This window comes from Pholis gunnellus (genome assembly GCF_910591455.1).
Source record: "Pholis gunnellus genome assembly, chromosome: 3".
NCBI classification, from domain to species: domain Eukaryota; kingdom Metazoa; phylum Chordata; class Actinopteri; order Perciformes; family Pholidae; genus Pholis; species Pholis gunnellus.
In genome coordinates this window covers 28,053,048-28,070,052 of record NC_136529.1, presented here as the reverse complement: position 1 = coordinate 28,070,052, position 17,005 = coordinate 28,053,048, and the positions used below count along the sequence as shown (strand labels likewise).

The window sequence follows — 17,005 nt, the reverse complement described above, 5'->3', positions numbered from 1 at the left end:
CCCCCCCTCTTCCACCCCCTATAGCCTTTCTCATGGAAATTGGCAAGCAAGCAAACTGTGTGCACCTATGACCTATAACTCTCTCTCTCTCTCTCTCTCTCTCACACACACACACACACACACACACACACACACACACACACACACACACACACACACACACAGCTGTCTGTGCTATTTCTGACTACCCAGACTGTCGAGTCATCCCAGGACTGAGAAAGCAGAAGGGGGGGGTGTGCTTATCTCTCCCTTCCTGCCCTTTTCTCCTTCCTTTTCTCTCTTTCTTCTCTTTCCGTCATTCATTTTTCAACTCTTTCTCTTTCGTCGCCTCCTCTTTTCCTCTCTCCTGTTTTCTCTTCCAGCCTTCCTGCATCACTTCTTTCCTCTTTCTGTCTACTTCTTTCCATCCGTCCTTCGAGAGCTATTTATTTTCTTTCTCCTTCTCTCATAGATTTTCTGTCATTCCTGTAGTTTTATTCATCCTTTCCTTCCATTGATGCAGGATGAAGGAGAGCTGAGAGGGCTGCAGCACCCTCTAAAATCATTTAAATTTATATTTTACACGAGATATACACCAGAATTTACTTGTTTCTATCTATAAATTATCAACTTGCAGGCTGTTCTCATACACTATGCATAGCCATACATACAAAAATCAATGCGCTTTAATTAGCATACATCCATTAAAATCAATTTGTATCAAATCTATGTAAATATTGAACCAGGAAGTATAAAGAGCGACAAACGCCAGACATTCACAGAAGACTCTGCTGTTGTCTGTGTCCCATGTGTAACCAGAAGTCAACGTCGATTTATTCGTCATAACTTCTTTACTCGAGCAACGCCACTTCTGTAGTTATTGTAACGCAAACCACAATCTTCTCCGAAACCTTACGCAGTAGTTTCATCAGGTCAGTTCACGTGAAGACGGAAGATCATTTAAAAAAGACTGTAAGCATCCGACACGTGCTGCCTGACATTCGTAATATTTCCTGCAAAGTGTTCACAGACTCGTTGAAGTGAATTAAAATAACCCGTAGAGAGGATACGTGATGTGGTCATACAGCTCTGGATTACGTGACAATAGATCCGGTAACTGGAGGTTTCTCCAGCTGAGTTCTAAGTGAGGCCGAAGTGGAGCATAAAACCCACGAACGTCTTGCAGCATTTAGCATAATTATACACACTTGACTCTCTCCCAGCAGCCCTAATTCTGATTGACTTCCAGCCTCCGTCCTGCCTGCTTCCTCTACTGCCTCCTTCATGCATCCTCTCGTACTTCTTCCCATCCTTTTCCTCCACTCCCTCCTTCCTTCCTGCCCTCCTTTCCGACCATATTTTCTTCCTGCCTGCCTCCCTCTCTCCTACCCTCGCCTCTTTTCCACCCCTGCCTCCGTTCTCCTGCCCCTCCCCCCCTCTGTCTGCTCTCTCCGAGCCATCTGACTCGGCAATGACCGCCTGTGACCTTTAGCTGAATGCAGGAGAAGGAGGAGGAGGAGGCAGATAGACGAAGAGCCTGCAGCGGATGACAAATGAGCTAATTGCTTTAGATTAACCGTGGAGTGTCTGCTCACAGCCTCGTTCCTGTCTAGACACCACCACAGAGGGAGGGAGCAGATCTGCAGTCTCTCTCCGAGAAGTGAAAATGTTCTGGTGGGTTTCTTTTGCTTTTAAGTTGCACGAGGCAAGTAAAAAGCACTGTAAATCCTGTCAGATGAGGTCAGTAATCCACCCGCAGCAGGAGCGTGTGTATTAAAGGGGTACCCATGTCATTTAGTATTATACTTCCATAATGTCGGGGGACTTTATATATATATATAAAAAATATATTAAAAAAATCTGAGAGGCTGAGATATCCTAACCTTTAGTTCCTATCAAGTGCCAAAACTCCTGCATTTACCAGAATGCAACATTTAGGTGTTTTCCTGAAGTCCACAACACCCGTTAGTAACTCTATTGTGTACAGGCGGCAACCTCTGGTTCTGCCGAGTGAAGCCGATGAGGAAGTGTCTTTGAACCTGCATTCTCTCTAGTGTCCACCAGGGGGCGACTCCTCTGGTTGTATAGAAGTCTATGAGAAAATGACTCTACTTCTCTCTTGATTTATTACCTCAGTAAACATTGTAAACATGAGTTTATGGTCTCAATCTCTAGTTTCAAGTCTTCTTCAATACAGCATGATGTTCATTTAGTACATGATGGGGGTAGGCTTTTGGGGCGGGGCTACCTTGTGATTGACAGGTCTCTACCAGAGCCGTATACAACGTCTCTGCATCCGCTCTCCTCCGCAGTCCAAATACGGTCACTTACGTTCACTGTTGCAAAACACTAAGATGGCAACGGCCAAAATGACGAACTCGAGGCTTCAAAACAGCCGTCCACAAACCAATGAATGACATCAGCTGACAGGAAGTAAACACTGACCCAAGTTTACATGTTACAATTGAAAAATATACAGGTTGTGGTGTTTTAAAAAACAGACGGTTACAAATGCTTTTACTTTTTACAGTTTTAAGCCAAAAATATGAATCAAGAAAAGGGTAGAAAACCCTTTGAAAAATGTTTAGACCTTCATGAAGAGAGACTCTGGAACATGCAGCTGTTTTTAAATGAATACAATGTTTGCAGAAAAGAGGAATCTGTTCAAATAAAAGACCTTATAACCTCGGTATTTCTGGATGCAGTCATAAAAGAAGCATTATTAAAAAAATGGAGCAGGTGCAAAATTTAGTTTGTGGAAGAAGCTTCATTTTGGCACAAAAAAGAAGAAAAACCAGTAAACCCAGAGTGCAGTTTGGCTCAGCGGTAAAGAAACAGTCTTATTGTGTCACTTCACTGAGGCATGTTTTGGCCTAAAGGATGTTTTTCACCGTTGCTTTAAAAATGATGTTTTGTCGTGCCAAAAAAATGAATTGAAAGGAAGAGAAGAGAGGAGAGAGGAGAGAGGATAGGGAGAGAGGAGAGAGGAGCGAGGAGAGAGGAGAGAGGAGAGAGGAGAGAGGCGAGAGGAGAGAGGAGCGAGGAGAGAGGAGAGAGGAGAGAGGAGCGAGGAGAGAGGAGAGAGGAGAGAGGATAGGGAGAGAAAGTAGGTGGAATAGCTGAGGAAGAGAGAAAGAAAAAAAAGTGCATTTTCCTTTTTATGTTTATTCAGAGTTGAAAATGTGCCTGAATATTCAACAATAAGTGTTTTTCACTTTCTGCTTTGCTGAAGTGGGAAAAAAGTGCCGTACCGACATTATTATGTAATCTTGTTCCACCTTTTTTTTGGAATTTCTCTTCCAACGTGCAGAACATCTGGACGGAAACACGACATCAAAAATAAAAAAGGTCTGTTAGTGTGCAGACTGGAGGGAGTGAGGTAAGAGGGAGGAAGGGGAGACGCAGGAAATGAAGGAAGGAAGAAGCACTAGAGAGAAAAGGCAGAGCATGAAAAATAGGAAAGGAGGGAGGAGGTCTGCTGACTGACCCGCTGACCTCCACATTTAGGAGTTTTACTGCAGGCTGGCACACAACCACACACACACACAACCACACACACACACACACACAGTATTTTTTTATGAATTATGACTCATCAAAGCGAGGCTGAATGGAAGTAGCAAAAGTTTTCACACTCGGTGATTAATGATCCAATAACTAATGAAATAATAATGAAGTGAAAGAGTAGAAGCTCTTAAACTGGATGGAAAACGTAGTGAAAGTGGGTTCATGTTGTAACGTGCAATCAAATAGCATCTTCATGCAGATACAGAACTTCAAGGGGGGGGGGGGGATTGGTCGTTGTTTGCTAACCGCTGGCTCGGCTGTCGCCATGTTGAGAGCCGTGTGGAGGCAACAGATGTGCTCTGCCCACAGACTGTTTACAAGAAGTGGACGTAGTCATGGCGATGTCACTCATTGGTTCGCGGGCTGATGTTTAGAAGCCTCGAGTTTGGCGGTTTCGCAGTCGCCATCTTGTTTTTTTCGCAACTGATGAACTGAAGTTACTATATGTGGAATTCGTAGGAGTGACGTAGAGACGCCGTATACGGCTCTGGTAGCAGCAGCGACCTGTCAATCACAGTAAGCCCCGCCCCTAAAGCATCCCCTGCTTTATGGTCTGTTTGACTCTAAATGGAGCATAATTTACTAAATGAACATCATGCTGTATTGAACAAGACTTGAAACTAGAGATTGAGACCATAAACTCATGTTTACAATGTTTACTGAGGTAATAAATCAAGAGAGAAGTAGAGTCATTTTCTCATAGACTTCTATACAACCAGAGGAGTCGCCCCCTGGTGGACACTAGAGAGAATGCAGCTTTTAAGCATTGGCTTCATTTGGCAGAACCGGAGGTTGCCGTCTGTACCTATTGACAGAAAATATGGGGAAACCAAAAGATTAAGAAATATTTCTGTCACTCAAATTCACTGTCAATACAGCAAGAGAGTCGTGTGTGTTTTTGGCAATGTGGGCAAAATTAAACTTCCATTTTATATTTGCTTCACACAAAGAATACACACAAAATATAATGAAGCAACAAGAAGAACGAGGTGTTGTTGTGTTTGAGTGTGAAATGTAAGACAGACAAGACAAGAGAGGAGGGAAGGAAAGGAGATAGGAGTTGTGGGAGTGTTTTGGCTGAAAGACGAAGTTCAGCACCAGCTGACGGAACAGAGAGACGGACAAGCTGTCAGCAGGCAGTGCGCCCACACACACACACACACACACACACACACACACACACACACACACACACACACAGACACACACACACACACACACACACACACACACACACACACACACACACACACACACACACAGACACACACACACAGTGGAGGTCCGGGTGTCTTCACACAGATGGCGAGGCTGGCATCACGGTGTGTTTAAGTGTCTGTTCCATTTTGCCTTTTACAATAACACTTCTCTATAACAAACAGAGGAATGCAATCTGTTTACGTTCCATTATTTTAGTCTGTTTATGTTTCCTTGTGTGTGTGTGTGTGTGTGTGTGTGTGTGTGTGTGTGTGTGTGTGTGCTATTTTCCGCCACCTCTCCTGTCGCTCAGCATCTCTCCTTGCTTCCTTCACTTCATCCTTTCCCTCTGTTTTCATGTAAATACAATGATGACGATTGTGGATCGTCTTCCTCCCGTTGCAATATTAAAAAACATGAAAGGTGGAAGTGGTCCATGTGACTGTCTGATGCAGGTTATGAACTATAGTGTGTTGTATTATATGTGTGTGTGTGTGTGTGTGTCCTGGTGTCATGCTAGCGTAGCAGCAGTTCACACATTAACCCTCACGCATTACAGCTTTACAGACGGACTCTTCTGAACATATAATCCCTTATTTCTGTCCGATTCCTCATTATTGATCGAAGCCTAATGTTGGGTTCCTTTGCTTCACACCCGTCTTCATATTTAGACATTGTATGTATCGCTACACCATATTAAAATATACATCATTATATGTTAAAGGCCTAAGGCGGGTTTTTTTTATGAATACTTTCACACAGAAGATGAATATTTCATCAGGCCGAGGTCGAGGTTTTCTGATCTTTCGCACTGCGAATAAAGGCGTCAACCAATCACGTTGTGCAGCATGAGATGAGTTTATAACGAACAGCAACACGAGACAGGAAACTTTTCACAATATATATAATATATAATATTCTCAGGCGAGTATTTTTGCATTTTCCGAAGATTCCGATGAAGAAGAGCCTCATTTCAAGTGTCATTGATGTAACGTAGGAACGTAAACCCAACGTGACAGTGAAAGCGGTGCTCCTTTGATTTCATTCTGAGCCGAACGTTTTGGTTCCTTTTTATTCATATTTGCCTCTTCGCACTGTGAATGAGTCTCATTGTGGTGCAAAGATCGGACGACGTGGACGATACGCAAGTGAATGCAGCGCTCTGTGTGTTTTAATGTGAAAGTGCAATAAAATATTATCTAGAAATCGTGATACGTAATCCTGATCTTAATATTGATCATAGTGGATATCATTTGGCCATAATCGTGCAGCCTTATATTGAGCAGATACGTTTACAACCGATGACTTTTACAAAGTTTATTGTTTTAAATGAATATCTGATTCGCTCTGATGTTTAGAAGAAGTTTACTCTGCTCCCCCGTCTCCCTTTCTCTCTCTCTCTCTCATCATTATTCTGTCTGTCCCTCTGACCCATCTGTGTCTCCCAGACGCTCCCACAACTCCCCCCCTCTCTCTCTCTCTCTGTCTCTCTGTCTCTCTGTCTCCGCCTCCCCTCCTCCCTCACATTGACCCCTTTTGTTCACAGCTATTGAGAGGTGGTGTTGGTGGGGGTTCGGTCAGCTGTTTCCTCAATGTGTGTGTGTGTGTGTGTGTGTGTGTGTGTGTGTGGACAGTGTGGGAATGTGTAGAGAGAAGTTGCAGACAAAGCAGCGTCGGTCCTCAGAGTGTGAGTGTCACCCGGCGAGGACGCACGTCGTGTCGGAGCGTCGGCGGGACGTGTAGCTCGGAGTTTAACTGCAGCGGGAACATTTGTTTTTTTTTTAGTTTCTTTTATTTTTGTTGGTTGTTTTGGGGAGAAAAACAAACAAGCAAACATCTTCAGGTTATTATCATCCCGGGAATACGAACATCTATACGGGAGAAGGTCTTGTAAAGAAAAGGGACTATGCAGCCGTCATCAGGCTCTCACAACCACGACAACTGTGTCCAGACGCAGCTCTGTGGTGAGTTCCTCATCGTCGGTCAGCTGGGATCTGATATTCTGAGGACTGATCCTGTTGCTTATACAAGTTACTCCTCATGTTTTCCTTGTTACATGTTGTTTAGGACAGTGGAGTTGTCTGAAACAATTCATTGATTAGTTTATTGACAGAAAACAAGCTGTGAGTTTATTTATCAAGACGAGCCAAATATTCAGCTTCTCACATGTTATGATTTGATGCTTTTTTATCTCTATGAGTTGGATATCTGTGAGGTTTGGACATTTGTTCAGGTTGCCAGATAGTGAAAAACCCATCAGCTTTACGTGATAATAATAATGCCATGATGTCATAAACGTTGGTAATCCATTGACAAACGCTTCTGTAAATGTTTTGTTGCGAGTGAACGGATTTTCCAAAAGTTAAATGGTGAAAAAGAAAAAACAATGAACCTCTAAATGTTTTGTTTTGTTCACAAGGTTTACCGCGAGGTCGGCGGTTCGATCCCCGGCTGTTACCGTCCACATGTAGAAGTGTCCGCTCTCAGAGTCAGGACTGCATTGATGGGGATTTTGTATTTCCATGTCAAGGATCTACAGTGTTTGGAGTCGTGTTATCTTCTCTGGTTGGTGTGTTGATCACGTTCAGTGTGTCGTGAAGTCTCGTCTTGTTTTTAAAGTCATTTCAGGATTTCAGAGGAGCTCAGCGGGTGAAGTACACGTTTGAGAATCCCGTATGAATGGTTGGATTCATAAAAGGTTACAGGTGGTTACAAAGGGTCACCTGACTGTCTGAGTGTAACGGTCAGCTGGTCAGAAGAACATAACAAGACTGTGAGAACCGGTGTGAACCGTCTGAAAAGCAGTCTGCAGTGTGTGTGTGTGTGTGTGTGTGTGTGTGTGGTGTCTGCAGGCTACTTTATGTTCTTCTGTCTGACATGGCCTGACCTCCGCCTGCTCCTTGTGAAAAAAACAAAAGTGTGAGAAAGTGCTCCGTTTGTGTGTGTGTGTGTGTGTGTGTGTGTGTGTGTGTGTGTGTGTGTGTGTGTGTGTGTGTGTGTGTGTGTGGTGTCGATGGGGGTGGTGGATGCAGCAGGAGGGGGGTTCGAGCAGACTGCCTCTAAACAAAGCTAGCCCTGTGTGTCTGTCTGGTCTGGCTGTGTGTGTGTGTGTGTGTGTGTGTGTGTGTGTGTGTGTGTGTGTGTGTGTGACACCCTGACCTCTACATAAGGACTACATCTCTGTCTGGACTGTGTCTGAAAACCTTTTTTCACACAAACCTTGTTGTTGGATTGACACGTTACAGTCACAGCTTCACCATCAGAGCCTCTTTAAATGGCTGCTGACTGAAGTCACTGATATTTCTTATTAATTGAAATATATTTATTTTTTAACTTAATGAAGAAGCCCAAACCACCATTAAATGTAAATACCGAAGACGATTAAATAGATGGGTAATTAATCGGTTTAAGCTAAAATATCAATCACAGCCTCATTCTATATAAAATAATATGTTTTTGTTTCATCGCTTGTTTTGCTTTTCTACTATTATGTTCTTATGTTCTTGACTTTTGCAGTGCTCGGCATCTTTTTTAATTTCCTCCTAATTTGCTTACACCAAGGCAAGTTCCTCTGAACATCTGATTTGGATGAAGCATTTTGAAGCATTCACTTCAAAGTGAAGTTACTGCTATTAAATAAAGTGTTTTTCTTTGCATCCTGACTTTTAGTCCACAGCGTGAGTCAAGATCCAAACAAACTGCATCCTACACTTCCCATAATGCAACTGGTTCTGGAGTCTTTTCATTAGACCGCAAACTCCACGCCCCAGCTTGTAGTGCAGGCCTCTGTTTTAAACCACGTAGTTGATTTAACCCTGGTGACATCACTCAGTCCACCAGCAGAGCAGAAGCTAACCCACCGCCTGTGTCTCTCTGTCGCTGCAGCCCAGCTGGAGTTCGTCCAGATCCTGGTGATCGTGGTGGTGATGATGGTGATGGTGGTGGTCATCACCTGTCTGCTGAACCACTACCGCCTATCGGCACGCTCCCTCCTGTCCAGACACGCCCCCGCACGCAGGAGACACCTGCCGTTGGCCAACGTAAGTGGAAACGTTTTAAGTTTTTACAGTATGTGACAAGCTTTGATAGCCAACATGTATGAGCTAAAAATAAAACAATATATAATGTTTAAACATGTGGATCAAATAGAACACAGCACGTATTAAGTAAAAGAAAAAAAAATCAAAGCAGGAAATGAAAAATGATTTAATATACTCAAATATCACTATAGAAACATATAAAATAACTTTACATGATTCAATAAAACATCAGGTTCAAACTGACTTCCTGGAGTTCATAAATATCACCATGAAACCTTCCCAGTTCATTTCTCACATTAAGACAATTGTTTGTTTTCTATAATAAGTTTGCTGACAATGTTTACAATCCGATGAGGCATGTGCACTAATTAGCATAAATGTCCAAAACAGAAATCTGGATAAAGCTGGAATCACCCCATAGATCAGAAAATACTGTTAACTCTAAATAAAATCAACTCAATTTCTGCCATATTGTTGGGAATGCAATGCGATGTGCTATGAGTGATAACTGAATGAACCCCGCTGTAGAAAACATTAAGAATATAGATATGAACTAAACTAGAGTTTGGTGGATGTAAGAACTCATTTAGAGAAAACTCATTTAAAGATATGTTTTGTAAAATGACGTCTTTTAAAGACACTACAAGTGAAAACAATTTATAATTTATATCACCATGAAATGTCCCCAGTTGATTACTCACATTAAAACACATTAATCGTTTTTTGTATTACAAGTTTTCCAAAATTGCCTGTTTAACGATGTAAATGAGTCATTATCTAATGGTAACTTTGGTGATTTTAGGAGAAATCTGCAGACAATCAATAGACAAAGAAGTAAAATAATCAGACAAATGTGTTTTTGGGGATATTTTCTTCAAAATGCTCTAAATTGACCGGCGCATGACAAACGCCCAAGGAGTCTCCGCTCAGCATCAACAGCATCAGAAGAAAAGCACCGAGTGACACCATGTGATCACAGTGATTAAACGCTGCCGCAGGCCAACGCTAACACACTGACTCATTCCTTCATTAAGACTATTTCAAGAAACACACACACACACACACACACACACTGACTTACACCTGAGGCTTCTACAAACATACGACTTGAATCACCTGCTGCTGAATCACTGGTGTGTGTGTGTGGCTCCGGTCTGCAAGTAAGACATGAGTAAAGGATGAGGCATAATCCTGCACACACACACACACACACACACACACACACACACACACACACACACACACACACACACACACACACACACACACACACACACACACACACTCTCACACTCACACACTCACTCAGCTCCTGATAGGCTCAGGGGAGTCATTGTCCCAGTTCATTTTGGATTAACAGACAGACACACTGACACACATGCAGACAGGCAGGAAAAACTCGCCAGAGAACAAAAACAAACAAAACCTAAAAAGAAGTTGGAAAACTTCCATCCAGACATTTTTTTAAAGACGCACAGACGCTGCTTTTGTCAAACCGATTTCAAATTATTTCCACAACAGTGCGTTGTCATTCTGAAACGTCATTATTCTGCGCGGGGAAATCGGGTCATTACATCAGCAGAAAGTCAGAAGATGTGGAGACAAAGACGTGACTCAGCACTCTGATGGATTAAACAGAAAGGATTCGACACGGTTCACTGAGACCAGACTCTGCAGCGATGAGTGTTTGTTGTGCATCAACGGAGCCCTCTAGTGGTGGAAACGTCAATCAAACAATATAAAGCACACACACACAAGCTGCCAAACATGTTTCTCACAAAATAACACAAAGAAGTTTGCCTGAAGATGCCAACATTGAACTAAAGTTGCTTGATTTTAAAACGTGTTTTTGACAGAAAATGACTTAAATATACAAAATATAACAAATAAATACATAGATATAAATGCATTGATCTGTTATTCAATATTACAATAATATAATCGTACACCAGAAACTTTTTAAAGCAATCTGCAAAATGAACAGGAATTACAATTCAACTGTGAAGCCTTTAAATGCAACAACAAACATGTCGAAACTTAAACAGGAATTAAAATTCCAGAATATAATGTAAATAGAAGAGAAACATAGAATTGAATTGGAATAGATCGGCCCCATTAACACCGACATCCGATCCGGCTGTGTGCTGTCGGTCCGGATTCTTCTACAGCTCGGAAAACAAGATCTAAACCGATAATTTCCTCAACATACATAATTCACTTTAAAAAGTACAAATGTGCAAGAAGTCACGGCTTATCCATGTATATCGGCTCATACTTTCTGTCATCATGAAACAAAAAGATGCAACAAATATATTTGTATATTACTAACTGATAAAATAAGTATCAACAGTAGTGTACAGTAGAGACTAATTAGCATAAATAGTACTGTATAGTATGATCCACACACTCATAGTTTCTCTGTGTCGGTTCTATTCAAACCAGCTTTATTGACATAGAATCTGCTGCCAAAGCACACTAATGAAATCAGGTATAAACAGGTGCTAAATGCACAGGTGATGCTTTTGGTAAATGACTGAATAGATCAACTCAAAGAGATGCTCTCTCTCTCTCTCTCTCTCTCTCTCTCTCTCTCTCTCTCTCTCTCTCTCTCTCTCTCTCTCTCAGGAGGGAAGTCTGTGGTCTTCTGAGGCTACGGGGACAAACAGCAGTCTGAACGAGGTGAGTGAAGTAACATTTAGTTAACTTAACCGGAAATCAACCAAGATGTTAGTTTATTAGAACTCGGTTTATTGTTACACCGTGTGACATAGGGAGTAATCCGGTGTCTTTCCCCCACAACAGCACCAGGTGTATAACCCGCGCCCTCCGGACAGAGGCGCGCCCTCGTCCTACCTGCAGCGGGAGCCTCAGCAGGCCCAGTCCCAGTCCCTGCCTCCGCTCCAGTCCCAGCGCTTCCAGCACACGTACGCCCCGAGTCGCTTCCAGCCGACGTATCCCTACCTGCCCCAGAGCCTCATCGATCTCCCCCCCACCATCTGCCTCTCGGACGGGGAGGAGCCCCCGCCGTACCAGGGACCCTGCACCCTGCAGCTCCGGGACCCGGAGCAACAGATGGAGCTGAACCGCGAGTCGGTCAGAGCGCCGCCCAACCGAACGGTGTTCGACTCCCACCCCATCAACCCATCCAGCTCCTGTCTGCAGGCCAGGTAACAACGGACAAGCGACTCACAGAGCGGGAACTCGCTGCATTTCAACCACAGGGACTTTATTTAGGTTCCAGGGCCATTTGAACCCCCCCAAAAGTAGTCCCGGGACTAAAATTACTAAGAACTTCTTGGTGGAAAAGCGCCTCAAGGTTCCTGAGTTCCTTTAATGGATCCCAAGTTCCTTTACTGGGTCCTGGTCTTCCACTTTCTAGTCTTTAATGTACTTTTCTTCTGCATGTTCCTCATTTTTTCTGCCCCTACATTTGTTGTTACCCTTGTCGCTCGCCTTCCCATCGGTCTCATTTATTTCCCTTGTTGTTTTGCTTCCAGTCTGCAGGCCCCGCCTCCGAGCGTCCATTCTGGCGTCAGTGTGCTAGAAGCCCAGGAGGCCTTGTCCCGGCATCAGAAGCAGGGCCCTCGAGTTGAGGGAGCTCCCCCGACCTACAGCGAGGTGATCGGGCACTACTACCACCCGACGTCCCTGAGCCCCGGCCACAACCACCGGACTGTGTCGTCCCCGCCCCCGTCCTCGCTCATACACGGCCTGCTCCGACCGCCGCCGCAGCAGCGGGGAAGCGTGGACAACAGGAACGCAAGGAATACGAAGGAGAAATCCCAGAAGCCCCAGCAGGTTTGACAGTACTGCCTCCGTATCCCTGGCCCGCGGGGAAGCCAGGATTTTAATCCGCTAGCCGCTTGGGAAGCGGTCAGTAGCCGACGAGGAACTACCTGGTGAATGGTAAAATGGTTTAAGGGCCGGTTGGCGTTAGTTGTAGTCGGGCTAGGACCCGGGAGGCAGCAGACGCCGGCTTCTCGTTAGATAAAGAACTCCTGGAAAACCACATAACTCCTGCAGAGCACAGACACGGGAGGGGGAAAATCTGGCACTTCCTGTTCCGCGGCTTCTTATTTCCGGTCGTGAAGAAACACTTCAGATGAACCGATGATGATGATGTCAGAGAGGAAGGGCAGAGGGTGCAAGAGGGGAAGGAAGGATACGGAAGCATCCTTCTTCCCTCGACAGCTCCTCCTCGTCCCCTCCTCCATCAGACTGATCTAACTTCATTCGTTATGAATATTTACTCGTTCTGTTTGTTTCTATAGAACTTTTAGTTTTTCTGTTCGTCTTTCTTTCTTGCGCTTACGGGGAAAAATCTTTCTAACCAGGCAAACGGCGAAGCGTTGCAATCTTCTTGGTTATTCCAGGTTTTGTTTTCTAGTGATAATCCCCCCCCCCCCCTCGCTGCTTTGACTCCATTTAGTTCACGACCGCACAGTAACCAACGCTGGCAGTGACTCCTGCACCGGGCTTCAGCTGCATCACGGGGACGTGTTAGTGTTTCCAGAAAGAGTTTACGTTTAGTTTAGCGCCATCTCGAACTAGCTTAGCGGCCGTAGCACAGAGCTGAAAGTCCTCGAGCTAAATGTTCCGCCTTACGACGACCAACCGATGCAGGAGTTGTTGCTTAAATCCTTTTTTGTTTTTTTGTTTCCTAAAAGAAGGTTTGCACAAAGTTCAAGACCGCAATATGATTGACAAGAGAGAAAACAGAGGAAGTAAGGGGTATTTTTCCAAACGTGATAGATTCGTAAGAGTAAAGATGTTTTTGTTCTTCTTCTTCTTCTGTTTTTTATATGTTGTCTAGTTTTAGAGAAAGAAAACATCATTAATCTGTTGGAGTGCCAACTTTCACGCTGAACATTTTTGCTGCATACGTGTTGGTATGTGTTACATTTTGAGTACACACACACAGACACACACACATACACACGTATGCGAACTGAGAGTGAACTCAAAAGCACGAATTTACGAGTTATTTATATAATTGCTGAAAAGAATTGCACTATTTTTTAGTAATGCGCAGATGGAACGTGTGGGAGAGACTTTTATTGTGAAGGAGCTCTGTCCATTGAGGCGTAAAGAGAGCGAGAGGCACCAGAGGGGGGGGGGGGGGGGACAGCGGCCAGTATCACCAGATCTTATCATGGGGAGAGTCGGACTTCGGCTCAACGGACTCGGATCCACCATTACTGAAACCATTGAAAATGAATAAATCCCTCATTTATGCAAAAGATCCGAGTCCTGCAAGCTAACCGCAAGTCAGCGTCCCACCTGAGGGCCCAATCAGAAACTCTGCTCGTGGCTCTCTCTCTCGTCCCATTGGCCGAATCGTTAGCCAATCCCAAAGCTGGCTGTCACTACCTCCAACCGAGCGAGCCGAGCACACACGAGTCCATCAGACTTTGTCCCGTCGAAACAAATGTAATCACTGCAATGTGTAATGTAAGCGGTAGAGTAGAGGAGGATGTAGACGTAGAGTTTAATCCTGCTGTGTGTTATTTTATTTAAATGTCAGTTTTTTTGTTTTTTTTGTTCATCGGGTGAGAAGAGAGAGAGAGAAACGATGCAGATCCAGTGACGCCTAACGTCCCCTTTGTAGTGCTCTGCAGGCCCTAAATGAGTGATACTGTGCACCGCTGTGCAACACACACACACACACACACACACACACAGACCCCTCTGGTGAGGTCACCGCTGTCGCAGGCATCTCTGAGCACTTTACTGCACCAGGAAAGAGACAACAATCTTCCGTCAGCCAGCCGCAGCCGATCAAACTTACGGTAGAACCCTTTAATATTCTAGCTCGGAATAGTCCAACCTTTAGAAGCCACACTTCAAAAAAAAGATGCAAAGAGTTGTGCTCCGAAACCTTAAACATCCTTCAACGGGAAAAAGCTAAATATAAGCCCACCACATGGAATCACCAGCTGGGTGTCGTTTTAACTTTTCCAATGCTGTTAGGAGCTTTATAAAAGCGACACCTTGCTCAACTTGCTTTGAGAAATGTGTTTTTTCGTCTTTTTATTTCTCAAGTGTTAAATGTTCTTTATACAAGCAGAACTTTGGCTCAGTAAAATGCAGTCAATTAAATTGGCTACACTTTTATTTAAATCAGGAACCTTCTGTCGGAAATACAATGACAAAAAAATTTAAACATTTTTTTATAATTTTTTATTTTAACCTCTTCTTCCCTTCTTGGATATTTCCCTTCTGGAGCAGAACTCTTTGTGTGTTGAACGCAGCACGAGGCGAGTTGTCGCAAATTAAGACACACAGAAGTGTTGAAAAGTGACACGAGTGTTGACGACGACTCGTCCTCTTGTCGTCTCTTTCAGAGTGTCGGACTGAAGGTCAAAGTTTAGCTCGCTAACGTAGAAGATTTGCTTTGTAGGTTTTTTGTCTTTTAGTTGCTTCTTGTGTGAAAATGTTTTTGGAACCTCTTAACCGGCTGGTTCTGAGGTTCGCTAGTTGAATTTAAAAAATGGATGTGAAGGAACCCTTTAGTGTCCAGCCTTTATGCAACAGCGCCCTCCACAGGGACCGAACCAAACCACCGCCAGAACCTCCCGAAGCTCAGTCGGTTTAACTTTGAAGCCTGAGGAGAAGAGAGAGTCAAAAGGCCCCAAAAAAAGACATTTTTATAATCGGATACGGTGAATCTTTAAATCCTTTTCTCCCTCATGTATCATGTATATGACAGGACGATCCTTTAACAGCGCCGGTTTGAAGTTATTCAAAGTCAGAGTCGTCTGGCTTTCCACGGATAACAAATATTCTGTCTGCTGCAGTTTATAAGCGTTCTCTAACTTGTTCCCCAAGTTGCAGCTCTGTTTCTTAATCCAGACGGAGATTGTTAGAAATCTTTTTCTGTGGCGCAACAGACAGAATCATTGTTATCTGGATCGGGGAGTCTGAGGATTCTGGAAATACCTAAATATCTTTAAAACACAGATACGACCGTCTGAATATTGTCAGAACAACGGATTGACTCAACATTACTCTTTCTAAACATCCGTCGAAGCCTCATAAAAACAATTGGATTTTTGTTTAAAAAGACACGGGATGATGAGTCACCATCAGTTCCTCAGATGAACAGTTGTACGAATCCTTCCTTAAACTTCTGTTACTCACACAAAAAAAAGACAAACAATCAGAAGTCCTTTCTTTGTGATTCGCCGCCCCTCTGTCTTGTTTACTGTCTCTCTTTCTCCCTCTGCTTCCGGTGCAGATCCGCCATGTCGGCACGTTGTATTTAACGATGAAAAAACAAAAGAAAATCCCGACATAAAGAAATTAATCTCTTGACCCAAAGCAGCTAAAGGAGGAAGAGTGAATCAATCAAAGTATGAATCACCTTTGACCCCGAAATGAGATGATGAGCCCAGTCCCAGTGCAAGTTGAGTTAACTTATTGTCCCTTATTGTCCACCAGTGTTATACTTGTTTTGAACTGGGCTGTTTCCTGTTTCTTTTTTTAAGTGGTTTGGTTCCCTGGAGGGTTCGCAGCGGGTACGAGAAGGCTGGACCGGCCTCTGGTTCGGGGCGTCGCAGTGTAGAAACAAATGATCGTACTAATCGTTTTAAGAAGTGTAATGTGCCTACAGTAGAGGGGAGGAGACGTGAAACAGTGGAGGATCAATCTCTCGCTTCAGGGAAACCTGCGCTGGCTGACCATACAAAAAAATAAAAAAATAAATATACAAAGACAGGAGGAGAGAGAGAGAGAGAGGAGGGGGACGTCCTTCAGGGGCTCAGTGGAAGCACACACACACACACACACACACACACACTGGTATGTTTACAGCCCTTCAGTTGTCTGTTGTGTTATGTAGCGGTACAGCACAATAGCTGAGACAAAGGGACAGTTCACTCCAACATAAAGAAAATACATATTTTGCATTAGTTGTGCTATCTATCAGTCCAGATAGTTCTGGTGTGAGTTGCAGCGTTTTGGAGATGTCGGCTGTACAGGTTTCTGCCTTCTCTGCATTATAATGCGACAACATGGCTCGTGGTGATCAAAGCGAAGATGAAAGAACATTTGAAAAAGTCAACAGCATCTTTCCAGAAACCCGTGACCCGGTTTCTCAAAGTAATCCACAGATGTTGTTGTGAGCAGTTTCATGTAGGAACTATTTTCTTTCTACCGTAGTTTGTCAAATGTATTTTGGTTTGTTTTGTTCTTTGAGCACCACAAGCCGAGTGTCATATAGA

General features: G+C 43.8%; 1 protein-coding gene across 1 annotated transcript in view; it reads left to right on the top strand.

Annotated features, from left to right (window-relative positions):
- Positions 1–12,587, top strand: part of pmepa1 (prostate transmembrane protein, androgen induced 1) — a gene marked incomplete at its 3' end in the record, with an annotated part of 29,688 nt that extends 17,101 nt beyond the window's left edge. The window contains exons 2-5 of the mRNA XM_079156782.1: positions 8,629–8,783; positions 11,409–11,462; positions 11,586–11,950; positions 12,281–12,587. Of these exons, the coding sequence (XP_079012908.1) occupies positions 8,629–8,783; positions 11,409–11,462; positions 11,586–11,950; positions 12,281–12,587 (881 nt within the window). The remainder of the gene's footprint in view (positions 1–8,628; positions 8,784–11,408; positions 11,463–11,585; positions 11,951–12,280) is intronic.
- Between the last annotated feature and the right edge of the window lie 4,418 nt (positions 12,588–17,005).